This window comes from Chroicocephalus ridibundus, chromosome 1, assembly GCF_963924245.1.
Source record: "Chroicocephalus ridibundus chromosome 1, bChrRid1.1, whole genome shotgun sequence".
NCBI lineage: Eukaryota > Metazoa > Chordata > Aves > Charadriiformes > Laridae > Chroicocephalus > Chroicocephalus ridibundus.
In genome coordinates, this window is record NC_086284.1 from 168590024 (window position 1) to 168606992 (window position 16969).

Here is a 16969-nt window from a genome sequence, read left to right on the forward strand (position 1 = left end):
GCCTTCCCTGTCTGTTCCAGTAATGATGGCAATTTCCATTGCTTATCACTGTAGTTCTTCTGCAAAGAGCTATGCCCCTTCCTTTTTGCTGTCATGATGTACGGAGGATATTCTGTGAATCAATTTGCAAAGCTACCATTCCATCTTCCAGATTATGTCTGAAATCCATATCAAAACTATAGTAAACTGCTTATGAATAAGGACTAGACAAGTGACCTAATTACAAGCTCTTGCATATTTACATGTTTAAAAAAATGTCTAATTAATAAAACCCTTGATGCTTTTATGTGAGCCTGCAAATTGTATACCAAGTTGATTTGTGTCTCCTGGTGTATCCTGACAATGTCTTTCTATCCTTGCTTGCTTTGTGTGTCCAGCTGTGACATTGTACCTGTATTTAGCTGTAGGCTACTTGGGGCAGGGACTGTTTTATTATATGCGTAGCACGATTTGGGCTATAGTTTACCATATTTGATATACAGAAAACTTATGCCAGGGAATCAATATCTAATCCATCGACACAAAGCTCACTGTGTTCATGAAAAAATACCAGCGTTTTTTGCATTAAATATCACCGTGGAAGAATTTCCAAATATAATGGTAGTGTTCACTTTGCCAAGAAAATATGATCAAAGGCAATGAAAGCTTTAGGAAGTAAAACAGTGAATATTGTCTATAAATCTGAAGTTTGCTTGCTGTAGTATAGGCAACAAGAGAATATTTGCACATAGGTACACCATTATAAGTGAAAAAGACCTACCTAAAAACTCTAGCACATATTAAATAATATATAGAAATTATTTGCAACTACATTTTTTAATCCTTCCAATTTGTGTAACATTCTCTAGTGCACCAGAAAAACAACCCATAACATTATTTCTGTCTTCAAGTAGTAGTCTGCATGTACATTTACAATGAGAGAGACATCTTCTCAGCCAGTCCTACAAGTTTCTCTTGGCCCTGTTCATCCTGGGGCTCAGCATTCTCCATATGTTAAAATGGAGTTTGGTAACTGAACTCTCTGGCAACAAGGACATTTCTGCCTTCTGGACAGTTTTTGGGTCAAGGGATCTGATTCACTCATTAATTATTCACTGTTACCATGAAATCCTGCCTAGAGCTTTTAAGATTTATGTCAGCATTCATCTTCATGACATCTCATGCAGGATTACACATCTGCATCTTGCAAGTGTGCTTTCCATTTCCATATTCCCAGACTGATTTTCTTTCAGTTCCGTGGTAATATTTCCCCTCTTGCTCAGAAAATCACCTATATAGTGGACAGATCATTCCATTTTATATGGTGTGCCTTTCAAATTCCCCTTTCAAACAGACTGTTTGCAATATATACCGCATTTCTGGGGTACGGCATTCATTAGCATTGTCTGATAGCTTGGAGTCGTAAAGCAAAGGCTGCCCCAGAATTCAGGGCAGGGCAGAAAGCCTGTAAAGCATTTCAGGATCATGTTCAGATACGACAGGAAATATCATGGTAGAATAGGCCAAGAAGCGAGAAAGTATAAAATGAAAAAACTGGCATTTGGCTTTGGATTCCTCTCCCAACACTATGAATTACGTATGTAGGTGGCTTAAGTGTCTATGCTCCCTTTATGCATAGCAGATCTTTGATTCATTGCTACAGAGCTATCTTCTGGCTCCCAAGTTGCCCCTAGATAGTTTTGTTTGCCTTAGACATCTAGAGGAGATTTCCTCTTCTCGTGTTAGTTTTCATTCCATTTCTTATGAGATGTATGCTTTCATCAAGGAAAATATTACCTGCCTTTCCTCTGGTGTGGATTTTTGATCAATAGAAAGGACTGCTGCCAGTTCTGACAATTATCATATCAGGATCTTTCCCGCCCCTTAACTGAGGAATCTGAAGATAGATCCTCTTCCTTGACTTCAAAGCTGTTGATTCAGCATGCCGGAACATTAATCTTTCTCAGTCTCAGATCACGCCACAGCAATGGATTGTAGATAGTTGTTGTCACTAATGTATGTCCATTTTTTTCATTACAGAAGATTCCTTGTTAGTATTAATACAGAATGATGTCTAAAATTTTATTCAAGTTGCAGCTGGTTCCCATCTCTGCAGTTCATCCTCAGTAGGACTAAAATTTAATGCTCAGGCCTCCTATAACAATTAAACCACTATGGATTGCATTGTTGGTGTATCCCTGGCAGAATCACAGAATGGTTGAGGTTGGAAGGGAACTCTGCAGGTCATCTGGTCCAACTCCCCTGTTCAAGCAGGGTCAGCTAGAAGAGGTTCCACAGGAGCATGTCCAGACAGCTTTTGAATATCTCCAAGGACTGAGACTCTGCAGCCTTCCTGTACCAGGGCTCAGTCACCTGCACAGCAAAAAATGTTTCCTTGTGTTGAAACAGAACATCCTGTGTTTCAGGTTCTCCCCATTACCTCTTCTGTCACTGGATACCACTTAGCCTGGGTCAGTCTTCTTTACGCTCTCCCTTCAGATATTTGTACACATTGATGATATCCCCCATGAGCCTTCTCTTGTGTAGGCTAAACAGCCCCAGCTCTCTTAGCCTTTCCTCATAAGAGAGATTCTCCAGTCTTTTAATCATCTTAGTGACCCTCTCCAGTAACTCCATATCTATTTTGTACTGGGGAGCCCAGAACTGGACAGAGTCCTCCAGGTGTGGCCTCACCAGTGGTGAACAGAAAGGAAGGTCACCTCCCTCGACCTGCCAGTAACACTCCTCCTAGTGCAGCCCAGGGTACTGTTAGCTTTTTTGCTGCAAGGACACGTTGCTGGCGCGTGTTCAGATATGACAGAATATGTTCAACTGCAGTGAATATGTTCAAATATGAGAGAGACATCCCTCTTTTCTCAAAACAGCGAGTGATCAATTGTGATTGAGCCCCTATTTTGGTATTCTTCTCTGGCAGGCTACTGTGCCAAACTTCTCGCCATTGTGGCTTTTGAATTTCATCACCTGTCTTTCCAAAGTCAAATATTTTGAGAGTCACAGCTGTCCTTCATATCCTTGATGACAAGGAACGCTGTGTTAATAGTACCAGGTCCACCCAATGGTCTTGAGGTTTATTCATGTCAGTAAGGGACAAATCCGAAGGAAATCCCATATCCACACAAGGACCAAAGAGGATAAGAGGCTGTGTTAAAGCCTTTTTCAAGATTGCTGATGTCAAGCCTTTTTCAGTAATCGTAATTATAGCTAGCAGTGAATTCTGAGAACTTTTTTCATTCCCAGAAATTTCTGAGCTGCACCTTAAGCTCTGTGTGTACCTTTGTGGTTGCACTATGTCACTGGAGAGTTATCCAGTGTTAAAGTCAATTGCAGTTACCGGAAAACTCCTGTAGATATTGTTTGAGTAAAGAATTCTGGAAGCATCTCTAAGTAAATCTGACTATTTAGTCTTGTTCAGAATAAGTCTGTGAAGGTTCATCTGGATTGCCTCTGAAAATGGAAAGATTAGTAATTGTTTTAAGATACGTATTTCATACACATATATTCTCTTACTGGCTTCCTTCTCTCCATTATACTGTTAGTATACCTGATGTGCTGGGATATAAATGACATTGGGCGTGCTCTACTTTATACACCCATGTACTAAGTATGAAGAAAGATAAAAATTGAGTGTTCCTGTCATGGACATAGCATTTTCAGGCTCTATTGGTAGGACATATGTACACTTCCTGTGTGCTCACAGCCCATCTCAGGATCTCCGATTATTTCTAAATACCCTGTCATTGCATTGCTGTAACACTGGTGCATACTGATACAGCTAATAAATAATAAATCACTATTTTATTTCAGAATTAATTTTTTTATGTGTCTTTAAAATCTTTCCACCATAACAAGCATGACAACGGTGCATTTGGATAAAATATAGAAAAAAAATTCCAGCAGTAAACCCTTTAACATTTGCCCACAAATAAAAAACATTCAAAATCTAATTTACTATCAAAAAAAAGGACAGAAGTCAGAGATTCAGTGAGATCTAGTAGTGCTGTAGGTAGTGCTAATGCTATTGTATGGAAAGGCATTCTGTTCATATTTTTCACTAACAATCAGCAGTATAAAATACTAAGAGAAGCAGTTTGTCAAGAGACATAGTTGTTTTTCAGTACTATAAATATTATTTGAGCAACAGTCCATTCACAAAGAATTCTGTATCACAAAAATCTGCAAAATCAGGTTCACAGACATCTAAGGTAGAATTTAAATGATCTAAACGTAGACATTTAATGCTGTTGGAGGTGCGTTAGGGTATCCAAGGCATCTGTGTGGGGCAGATATGATGCAGATGAAACGTGAGCATCAACTGGAACACCAGCTGGGGCCGGGTGGGATATCCTAGGGCATCTCTCACTGTCCAACTGAATTGACCTTCTAGGGTGTGATCCAGTTTCAGATTAAAACACCTAAGTGTAGCTGTGCAGATGTAAACTGGCTGACTCTGCTGAACAGCTATGTTCCACTGACGGTATTGACTAGATTTTCACTGCCTATAATAGGAGTTTAGAAATTTTACACAAATGCATGCTTGTTAAATGGGAGTTGTATTACATCCCTATTATATTTTCTTCTATAGTTATTAATTTTTATAGTAGAACTGACAGCATTTATGTTGTTGCCTTGAATAATAATAAAAAAATTATGGTAGTGTTTGTTCTTGCCCATTCAATGTTTTTTATGTTTAAATAAAGTAGAGGGGGAAAAAATACTTCTTTTCTAAACGTATTCTTTTAAAAAGGGTTTCTTGGTATTTTAATTGGCATTTTAAATGTCACAATATTTTTTTTTTCTAGACAGAGAAAGGGAGTGCACTACATGAAGCAGCCCTGTTTGGAAAAGTGGAGGTAGTACGCATTTTGCTGGAAACAGGTAAATCTAATTTACAGGAAACACTGAACAAATATCCTTAATATTCCTAATCTGGTGTATGTCTCCTCAAGTTTTGGTTATAGAAATTACTGTTATCTTTCTCAGCCTTTGCAAATCCAATCACATGTACCTCTCCTTAAATCAGTGTTCTTTTAGAATAAGAAATTACTATACACAGAGAACAAAAGGAATGTTTTCACTAAGACTCAGAAATTCCATATATGACTCAGTGTATGCCACTGTATTCTGAGAATAAATGTATTCTGAGAACAAAATGGCTACATAAAATTTTATAATTCATTCTGAAACACAGACAAGAATATTCTTTGATCTAGAGGCCAGAATACTCATGTTCACATTTATTTCTTTCACTTAGCTATTCCTAACAAACACACCATCCTGCTTGCTCCTTCATTTCCTGGATAAACTTTGAGTGCCTGTAAAGAAAGAGGAAGGCACTGTGTCTCTGAGAATCACATTTGTCCTGAAAGAACAGGAGAAGAAAGATTTAGTGTCCCAACAAACGCATCTACTACATAATCCCAGATTCATAGAATAAGAGTTTCAGAATTGTTGCAGGTAAATTACTCATCTAAAAAACTGTCTTCTCAGATAAATGAGAAGATCAGTGAAAATGAAAATATCTAGAAATTACTTCTCTGAGATACGTAAATTTCCATTACACTGAGGGATCTCAGTGATCTTTATTGTCAGTGCATGTGGTGTTATATATTGCAAAAGAAGGTATGTCCTACTCACAGCTCCTCATCCAACAGATCCAACAGATCTGAGATCTGTTTTCAGAAAAAAAGGTCCTTCCAGGATGCTTTCTTGTTTGGATACATAAGAAGGAGGCAGAAAGAGATCTTCACCTGCCCTCAAAAAGGCAGGGCCTTTTTATATTAATTCACCTAAAAGAGGAAGGACTAAAAGAGGAAGGACTGGAGAACATCACAGAAACATAGGAAGCCCTTAGACCACAGATAGACTACCTCTTACGGATTAGTACATGTTATAGCCTCTGCCAGAGTGCAATTGGACAAGACCGTGGAGTAGAATCTTCACTGTGAACTTCTTCAACCCCAAGTACTCTGCACTTCTGCAGCACTCCCCACCTTCTGCCTTTTTTATCTAACAATCCCCTTTTCTCTAGTTCTGCTTCAAAAAAGACTCAGAAGATGTTATAAGTAGCTACTACGAAGGAAAGGTGTAAGTTGGTGTCTCTGGCCTCTGAAAATCAGCTGCCACTGCTAATTAACCCTGCAATGTTTTGGCTTCATTTTCAGTGAGAAAATAAATATCTCTTTCTCACAAAACAAATCAGGAAACTCTCCATCAGTTCAGGAAATGACAAGAACTGCAGCCTTTTCTGGTGAGCGGACAAATCCTTCCATGCTTCCAGAATGTCCTCATGAATCCTGCTTCCTCTGATTTCCTCTATTCAGCGTCCTGAGAAGAATCTTATTCTCTTCGTTATGACCTTTCATGCCTTTGCTTTTTATGAAAGTACATCTAAAGTAAAAAACAACTTCAGTCTTCTACCATAATTCAAACATTTCCAAAGTAGCCCCTACAAGACAAAGTGGAGAGTCATGCGGTATCATGTACAACACTTCTTCTGAGACCTATCCAGGATAAGCCTCAAACTTATTTATGGTTACATTCACAGTTTGAGCCAAACAATTACTTTGTCAACAGTCTGAACAGTCTGTGGGGAAATTCTCTGCCTGTTCACACAGCCCTCATACTACATGCAGGTATTTCAGTCTACTCAAAGCATGAATTTCAAACATGTCACCATGAAGTACAAAATTTTAAGGTTAATAATTTTTTCAGTATTGCTCCCAAAACACATACTGGTACTATGGTCTAGAAAATCCCCAATGAATCAGAGCAGTTTGGGGAGAATTAGAATCCAGGCATGAAGGAAAAACAATGAGTGAAGTTCTTGATTTTATAAAATATTATTTTCAGGATGGCTGTTTCTCAGGAATGGTCTGCCAAAATAATCCCAAGTTTGGTTTAAGAAGCTTACTTTATATCCCCATGAGTTACAGAAACATAAAAACAATCCATGTCAGCATGTGAATTTTAGGCTACTCGAGCTTTAAACAGAAATGGATGCTGTACTTCAACTATAACACAGCTGTTAATCTGCTACAGTTGTAAAACCGCTTGCATTCAATTTGCCAGATAATTGAGTCTGATACACCACATTTATAATCAGAAGTACTTGGGGTTAAAAATTCCACCATAGATCATTTTCTTTTTCAGGAATTGATACCAACATAAAGGACAGTTTGGGTAGAACGGTTTTAGATATTCTTAAAGAACATCCATCTCAGCAGTCACTCCAAATTGCGGCTCTACTTCAAGGTAAGTCGTATTCAGTTATACACTTGTTAGAGACAAATCAGAAGAGCGTGGAGGAATATTAAGATATATAGTAATTTCTACTCTTTAAATATTTTATTATACAAAAGAGTAATCTTTTGAATTAAAAAGACAAAATTCTTGTTTGCTAGATACACAGAAATAAGTGGCTGAATATTTGAATTTCAGAGTAAACCCTTTCTTTTTTTCTGACGATAGATGTTAGCATGGTATGTCATTTACAGTTACTCTTTGTGCATTCTTCATTACATAATAAAATATTGTAATATTTCACTGCAGTTCCATTAAATTGTGATGGCAAACTACAGTTGAAATCCTTGATTCATTCATAAATAACAACTATGACTGAAAGATGGTGACGAATTTTCAAAACATTTCATTACATTTTTCTGATTTTCCTTGTTTCAAAAAAAATTAAACCAGGCAGTAACTCTTGTCATTATAGCAGAAATAATATAATTTCATTGTACATATGTTTGTTCTCATTCCTTGTCCTAGTGTCATGGTGTAAAACTGATGTAACTCCATTGTTTACTTCACTTTTTTACTCTAGAAGATGGCAATAAAGTGATGAAATGTGAGCTAGTACATAACTCAGTGTTAAACATCATTCCTTCTCTTTTATGGAATTTGTTCCCTCCATTTTCAGATTAGTCCTTCATTAACTATGTTTGACAGAGGAGTTCCCTGCAGGTATCACTGCTGCATCTCCACCTGTATTGATTATTCCCATCTTTAAATAAGACATTTTAATCAGTTCAGTGTTGGTTCTACATATGAACTAGCTCATGCTTCAGTCTCCCACCTGTCTTTCATAAGAATATTTCCTAGAGAAAATGAGGTCATGTGGCCACACTGTGTCCTTCGGGTTTTCTTCTAAAAGTTTTCTTCTTCTAAAGTTGTTAGCCAGCTCCGGTAAAGTTTTCCAGTGAGATGACAGACTGAAGATACAAAACTCCTATAACTATAATGAAAATTTTGCAGACTGGATGAGAGGTATTCTCTTAAAGACCACATTCATGTTATAGCTGAACTGAATTAACAGCCTGCCTTGAGGTCTCCCTTCCTATTTTTTTCCCTTTCCCCCATTCTCGTCTGTCCTCTTCCCCTACTTCCAGCTACACAGTTCTCTTCCATATCCCCTGCTTACATGAGATTGCAAAGTGATCTAATTCAGTTCACAAACCAGTAATATATAAAATATATAACTTATTATATTATCTATATTTAATAGTATGTAACAATAATAAAAAATAAGATTATAATTATATAAATATACATTTGTTGGTTTTAATGAACTTGCCTCCTATGTGGTTGAGGTCCCAGAGTTAGCTCTGTCCCAGGGAACTGACAGAACTGTGCATCAAAAAATGGGGAGGAAGATATGGGTGAGGGAAGTAAGAGGCTCCCCCCATCATCAGAAGAGAGTTCCTAATTTGACTCAGACTGTATAGTGAAATCTTCAGCCTGTATGTCCTCACTGAGCTGCAGCATGAACATAGCACTATGTAGAAGAAAAGGGGGTTAATATCATACTGAAATTTCTTCAATGGCAAGAAAAGAGTCAGTCAGAGCTTCCACTTTCACATCCAAATCTATCATCTTTCAGATATTAATCTAAGATTCATTATAATGTCCCATCAACAACTAAACTAATTTTCATTTTAATATTTCTGCATTGTTCCATTTTCTCCTTAGTGTGATAACTTTGCAGTCTCATGAACAAAGTTTCTTCGAAGTAACCTTGCTCTATGAAAAATAGAGCACCCAAACCCCTCTCAAGGGCTTGTCACATTGATGGATCAGTATCTACCCTTAGTTTTTACCACAAAAAAGAAATACATCCAATTCAAGGCTTTTTGATGCTTTGACAAGCAATCATCGCATGTGTGCCTTGTAAATATAAGGAAGACCGCTTAGTAGTTTCAGCTCATACTAGTATGATGAAACTGTGCTTGTAACAAGCGGCTGTTTAGTTTTGCTCTGTCTGCTTTATAGTCAGAACTGATGTACAAGGATGAAAAATATTTAGAAAGATGCCATTCTAAGTCTTAAGAAAACCTGAGGAGCCCATTCAGAACTCCCCTGTGGAACCCACTGAGGTTCTTTTTCATCAACAAAGGGTTCACTGAAGCTTTAATCATCAATGATAAAGTTTGAACTGTGAGCTGAAGTTCAAAAATAAAATCAGTAGACCTACCCTCCTCTAAAAAGCCAGTTGAGTATATTCTTCCTGTAGTGGGGGCATTTATCCTGTTGTAGCTGAAAAATCAGTGAAGCACTGGGATTTTGGGAAACATGAATATACTGTAATTGAGTTCAACTTCAGTGGGTAATGAATTCAATGCAAAGAAAGAGCAATTGCTGAAAGAGAGTTAGCGGCTTCCAAATACATTCCTGTTAAAGCCTCTGTCTTCAGATGATTGTCTAGAAAAGCTTAGTGTCTCCTTCATATAGATTTATAGGAAACAGAAATTAAATTAATGGCATCAGACAATTACTGACCAGATTTTGGAAGTTTCTTCCTCATTTTTTTTCTTTATGCAGACACAATTGCATTAAATTGATTCTTTCACATTGTTGCCAGGGTAGAGTAAGATTTTATCACCTAGCATTCTCATTTTTACCATTTCCCCCTTGCATTATTATGAGTGTTAGTGTACAGTTTATAGTATTAACATAGCATAATATTTGTTCCTGGCACAAGACATTAGCTTTCAAAATATAAAACAAAGGCTGAAAGATGCATATAAACAGACTGGCAGAAACAGACAAGGAAATAATGTGACTAGTATTACCGGTGGGCCTGATTGATAGGTAGTGTTCTGTCCTATACGCAGAGGGCTAACAGAGTTGCAAGAAAAGTTTTGAAAGAAAATCAGTTAGTGTTGAGGTTATTTAGGAGAAATTTCTTTGAAGGAAAAAACAGTAATTTGTGTCTTTAGAAGCAATTCATGGAGGCACTAATACTAAATCCATTCAGCTGATACTAAAACCTGTAGGACTGGTAGCCCCCGGTGAATGAGCCTCCAGAATTCAAACAGTGTGGATAGATGTTTCTATTGGTGTTCTCCCTTTTTTTAAAGAATATTTACAAAACTACTTTTCACAGATTATAAGTTAAAAAGAAACAAAACCTTTTGCCAGTGGGGTTTTAGAAGTGATCCTAGTGTTTCTGTGATCTTTACTTTACATCTTTTCTCACTACCCTGAGAAAATAGTAATTGAAGTTTCTGCAAAAATATTTTTTTTGTGTGTTTGCAAAGTCTGCCATAGTTTTGGAGATTTTGGTGCATTATCTGATAGAAGAAAAATAGATAACAAAATCAGTTTAAAGAGCAACGTGAAAAAGGCTGAGCAAACTATACACCATCTGAATGGGTTTTTACTACCTGTTAATTGTAGATGGAATTATTAGAAATGACAGTTCAAGTTTTAATCCTTTGTAATTCATATATGTCCCATCATTTTCTGTGTCTTTCTCAGGTCTGGGTTGCACTGAACTCAATTAAAAATACTTATTACAGTTTAGATTCTTTATGTGGTAATAAAGAAATAGCTGAACTCCAAGAGCAGAGAATTAGGATACTGTGCCAAGAAAGGCCAGTCTACTGGATGCATTTCATGGATGGAGTAAAACAACAGCATCCAGTGCTGAAGCAGTTAACAGTATTGCCACTTAGGGCTTTATAATTAGGCATTGAAGATAAAAGGGATGCTGCCAAAGCTAGTAGGCCTAAAATTAAATCGACCAGCTGTGTTTTAGTTTTAGCACATGTGAACGTGACGCAGGTGCATGCTATACCATCTTTCAACTCTTTCTTCACAGCCGACTACGCTCTCTATTAGAATCTTGCTCTATTACTACTTCTGGAAGCAGAATTCTCGTTATTATGAAAAAAAGGAAGGTAGTAGATAAACAGATGAAAACTGACACGAGCCTCAGGAAGGTACAATAAGCTCTGCTGCGTAGACAGTATGGAGGGAGATGTAATGAAAAGCTCTCTCTTCTGCTGAAGCCGCTTGAGAACCTAACATTGTTTGTACATGTAACCGAATTATTCATAAATTGAAAATGCATAAGCAGCTGCAGAACCAGGACTCCTTTCTTCTCCCTTCTGCTTAAATAGCTTTAGTGTCATTAGCACAGGCTTTCTTTTATGTGTTGTCCCTGTCTCTCCCTGTCTTTCTGTGGACAAGTACATCTTCCATTCCCTTGAGTGCAGAAGGCCTCACTGGAGGGATGCAGTAAGTTTCCAGTCAAGGATTTAATAACAGCTGTGTGGGATGAAAAGAATTTGTTGGTTTTTTTTCTGGGGACTTCTCAGCTCCTTTTATAGGCTGTTGTGCAAAAGCTGTAGAGTATTAACTATGTTTATGAATTAATTTAACTGCTGTTGTTTTGGGTACTGGTAGTTTAGCTGTGCTCTTACCTACTCAGGATCATAGCAGTACTTGCGTGCTTGTTTCTGTTTATCTTCCCTGAACACGTGCACAAAAGTCTCCCTATGTGCCTATAACTTAAACATCTACTGGTTTCAGGTTTCTCTGTGATTAAGTCAAACTTGAGTCTTTCAGAATTTTCCTCTGAAATTTAGGAGACTGAAGTCAGCCCAGTCTCCACCTCAGCTCAATCTGTCACCTTAGCACACCTCAAGGTAGCAGTTACCAGTTGGTTTTCTGTAACTGTTGCTGCTGTAAAGAAAAGAGGAACTGGGTCATGATGCCTCAGGTGGCAAGTGAGCTGATTTGGGAGGAGCTTTTAGAGAGCTCATGGGCTGGGGTAGGGCTCAGTGGAGCTGCAGGATCCTCAGCCAGATGCTGGGAGAGCCCTGGTAAGGACAGACAGTGCTCTGAAGATTGCTGCCCTTCAGGAAGACAACGTGAAGAAAGAGTAAGGATCCCCCTGCAGGGGCATGGGCCATGGAGGGGAGTTGTTTCTAAACCAGTTTTATTCCTCTGATCTAGCTACTTGGAGAGTCTTCTGTTTGAAAAGGTGAGTGTTCAGATTTTTAGTCTAATCAGATTTGACTTTTTTAGAGTTTAAAAAGCCTTTTGGTCTCTCTAGGGAAAGTCACTCTAGGGAGGAACTCTATGTGAATCCACCTCATGGCATGGCCAATGTAGGGCCTCAAAACAAAAGGGAAAGGAGCTCATACTTCATTCAAAATAAAAATTTAAAAAAAGTTGTTTGTTTTTATTTTTTTTCCTATTAAAAGGAAAAGTAAAAGGCTCTGTGAGGCTAATGTAGCCATTACTCTTAGCAAAGGTTTATAAATAAAGCAAAAATCTTGACCCTCTCACCTCACTGAGGAATTAGGACCTAGAGGAGCTGAAGTTAAAGCAAGCTTTGCTCTAGAGCCTGAGCTTTTACTGCCCCTGGACGTTCAGCAGGAGCTCCTGCTGAGCTGGGCCATGCTCTCTTCGTGGCAGACCCTCCTGGCCCTGGCTGCTCTGTGGAGAGGCAGCTGTGTTTCCCTGCTCATGTGTTAACGCTTTCCCTTCTGCTTGGCTTTGACCTAACCAGTCTTACAGAAACTGAGAAAGCTGACGTTCTAGCAGTATGAACTCTCCGGTGCCTGTTACCTTCTTCAGTTCATATTCCCCACTGCTCTTATTTCCACTGCTGTGTGACCCCTTTTATGCTATTACTTTTTGTGCACGTGGCCCTATTCAGATTGAGTGGGGCTGTGTTAAAATCAGATAACTGTAGAAAAGAATGCTACTAAGCACGCAAAGTTTTTGAGCTTCTTCGTATTAATCCCTGCTGAACTGTAGTCTGCTGTTTGAGTCAACAGAAGTAAAATACTCCGTTCTTCCCAAAGCAGTTTAGTGAGGAAACATCTCTGAAGTCTGTATTAACATATGCTTCCTTCACCCCTTGTATGCTAGTCATGCCGACTGTCTTTGAAACATGGAACAGGATGATGTTAAGCTGGTGAAGGCAGTGTTATGAATCTGACAGGTTGTGTCCCAAACAGCCTTTACTCCCCTCTATCGTAAGAATGACAGGCTTTTCCCTAAACTCTGTGAGACCGCAGCTGGGGAAACTGTTCTGGTCATTAAGTGGTATAATTGACTAAGCTTGTCTTTGTTCTGAATTATCTTTCTTTTTCTGAGGAAAGTGATAGAATCCCGAGCAGTCTCTCAAGTACACCGTAGTCAGTAGATGATGGTAAAAGTATCATCTCTTTCAATAAGTTTGGACAGGCTTTGAAGATTAATTTTTAGCCAGCTGCAGGCGATAGAATTCGGTTGCTGGTGAAAGCATGTGCTGCTTGTATGTACTTAATCTTTGGGTCTTGACATATATCACCTATTTTATGTCTGTTTCTTTGATAATATTATGGGTAAGTACACATTTACCTAGACTATAAGCCTCTCACAGCTGAGTCCGAGTCTGTATTTGTCTCCTACGTATAAGGTAGACTTTTTCAATAGTATAAAACCAAGTTAGGAGTAAAACTCCCACACAAGTCCAAAGTTTTAAGGGTTGCGCTCTTACAAGGATGGCACACTCTTGATCCATTCTAAACCTCTACACTGTACCTTGTGCTGAGCCTTTTGTAGAGGTTTTCTGCAAGGAACTCTGCAGTTTTTAAAGTAAATATTTATGAGACTTAGGTTGAACTTGGGATTTTCTCCTCAGAACTAGCCTTCAGCAGGTAAGTGCGTTGGTCTGAAAGTGGGGCCTGACAAAGAATAAAAATAGAGTATTACTTTAAAACCATAGCCATACAAATAATCTTCACGATCTCCCCTGCATTTCCTTTCCTAATAATACCTGTATTGATCCAATAATTTTAACACTCCCACCTGGTAGAACTTCATTTTAGGTTTGCTTTTGGTCAGTTGCACAATTATCAAACAAATATTTTCAGGCATTAATTCATTTTTTCCTTTTATTTTTCTTTAGATGTAGTTTCCTTTTTATTTCTCCTCCATCTTGCATGTTAACTTGACAAATAATATAGCTGACAGAGCTGGAAAACATTCCAGAGCATTTTGTCATGCTGCTGGTTTTCTCATGATCTCTTACAGCTCATCTTTGCTTCTTTGCTTTCAGCACTACACAAAAAAATAAAGTGCCCATTTTCATATGAAGAAATGTATGGCAGATTATCCAGGGGACCATTGCCAGCCATCAAACTTAATATATGATTTTTTCAAATCATACATTCTTTTTAAAAAAAACCAACAACCTGCGAAGCATTCTGAAACTGCATGCTGTTCTTTGCCATTTCCAATTTCATTTTCTCAGATGTCTATTTTATCACAGATTATATTTGGGTTTTGGGATTTGTTATTTAATCAGGAATAACAGCAAGCTAAACAAGTGCGTTGTAGACTGTAGAAATTAAATCAGGGAGACTTCACTTCCTAGAAACTCTTTAGTTCTTCAGTGTGATATTGATGAAAGCAGTTATTGTAGTTAGCTTTTGCGTGCATTGCAACGTGTGCTGTTGTGGTTACTATCTGTTTAAGCAACTTCAAAAAATCAAGAAATTGCAGATGCAGAATAACTGCCCAAACTGAGAACCAGTCACTCTGCTGCAAAAAAAAAAAAGCACCACTATTGCATAAATTAATTTCTAATTCATTATTTGTTCTAGAATAACATTCATTCAGGTCTTGGTGTTCCATTGAGCTAGCTGGTGTAGAAAACCACACGAAAGTAATGTACACATTTACACAGAAATAATAATAATGAAATTGAAGTTTAGCACGTTCATCATTCCATGGCTTTCTGTTTTTATAAACATCATCATGAAGGTGGGATAAAGGAAATTTTAAGGAGGAAAAGCACAAAAACTTTAGAACACTGCTTTTTAGACTACTAGTTTTAACTAAGTTTTTGGGATTGTATTCTTTTTTTCTCATGTATTATGTCTGTGCTGCAAACAGAATATTTAGTTTTCTTAACAGTATCAATTTACCTACTTATTATGAACATCCTGAATATCTTGACTGAAAACTCTTAACAAATTTAGAACAAAAGAAGACTCTTTGAACAGTAATAATATAATGGAATAGTTACAGAGGTATTTCAAGGAGACAGGAAAAACACAGGGGTAATTGCAACTCATTACTCCTACAATGAGATTTCTTTAATCGGCTGAAACTGTTACAGAACTGGCCATTGTAGTCTCTTATAATACTTTCAATAAATGATTGCCTTGCAGCAGTGTTTATGAATAATTACAAGGTTGTAATATGAAAAATTGGAAAGGCATTAATGAATAATGTAGTAGTAAATATACTTTTGATTGGGATAAGCCCCCTTAATACAGGAGTTTAAGTGTATGTGTATCTTTAAATTGCAGAATATATGGAAACAGGAAATGCAAGTATTTCGGAGGAACGCCCACTGGAATGCGCAGAACATCAGTCTTGCATTTTGTCCCCCGAAGTTCCTCCGTCTCCAAAGGCTAAAAGTAAATACGTGTACTCTGAATACAGAAGCTGTACTGAACTTCTCTTTAATATTTAAATTATATTGTGAAGACATCTATACAAACATACAAAATGAAAAAGAAAGATTAAGAAAGCTATTGATATTGAGAGGTTTTTCCCCACCATGAATTACCTATCTTGACTACATACACTGTAATCCATGTCATATAGGAAAGCAAAGAACTGTATTCCCAGAAAGGACAAGTCACTGATGGATTACAATGTATTACATTATTTGATCTTAAATCTCTTTAATTTATCTGACCTTACACATTTCATAATCAAGTAAAGCAAACGGATACTAGATATGTCAAAATACTCTGCCGGCATTGTTCACGTTCCAGTTAAAGATTGAATGTACTTTATCTTTCCCAGTGAGTACCTCTTCCAGTCGTGTTACATTTGGATGCCTTTTTCAAAGATCACTTGTGTATTGCGCTTCCACTCATCTTCTAACATATCTTTCATATATCTTGACTGTCACTGCTGCGTGCATGTGCTTTCGTCTTATGTTCTGATTCACCCTTTACACACCACAGACACTTAAATAGGGCACTTCCTGAGTGTGGTGTCCGGCTCTTCCATGAAAATCATCCTTGTATAGAAACAAAGCTGACTTCTGCCTTCTGTAATCATCCAACATAAATGTAATCAACTGCTGGCAAATAACTAAACCTCTCTTCTTTGTTTTTGGGGTGTGCGTGTTTTATTTTTGTTTTCTTTGTGGTGTTTTTTTTGTTGTTGTTTTTGTTTTTAAAAGAAACACCTTTACAGGGACAGTTTTCATTAATGAGAAAACTAAGTTTACTGCTGCATGCCAGATTATGATCTTCACGGTGATAGTAAGGAAATGCACTAGTTCCATTCATGTTTCCCATTGGGGTACTTACCAGACATATGGTGTATGAAGATAAATAGTTCCTTTGAGATTAGTAGAATCATGAAGCCTATTACCCTATGCAATAGAAATGTCTGTCCTGAAATTAAGTAGTAAATATTTTTAAAATATGTTTTACTTCTTAATGATACGGTCATGATCTCACATTGACTTTCAAGGCATAAATACTGTAAAATGTGCTAGTTGGCTTTTGCTTGTCTATTGTGTAATCTGATTCTAAAGGAAAGAAACTGTACTTGATTGTGCCTCCCATCCATCTGTCTGCCATTCGTTGACAATCTAATTTCAAATAATATAAACCAAATTTGGAAGAGACATAGCAGTATCAATTATTTTTCTGTAAATTTC

General features: G+C 37.5%; 1 protein-coding gene across 8 annotated transcripts in view; it reads left to right on the forward strand.

Annotated features, from left to right (window-relative positions):
- Positions 1–16969, forward strand: part of ANKS1B (ankyrin repeat and sterile alpha motif domain containing 1B) — a 448571-nt gene that overhangs the window by 71827 nt on the left and 359775 nt on the right. For 7 of the 8 annotated variants that reach the window (XM_063322734.1, XM_063322727.1, XM_063322733.1 and 4 more), the window contains 3 exons: positions 4800–4875; positions 7150–7251; positions 15594–15704. In XM_063322734.1, coding sequence (XP_063178804.1) covers positions 4800–4875; positions 7150–7251; positions 15594–15704 — 289 coding nt within the window. The remainder of the gene's footprint in view (positions 1–4799; positions 4876–7149; positions 7252–15593; positions 15705–16969) is intronic. The other variant, XM_063322729.1, reaches the window with a different exon arrangement.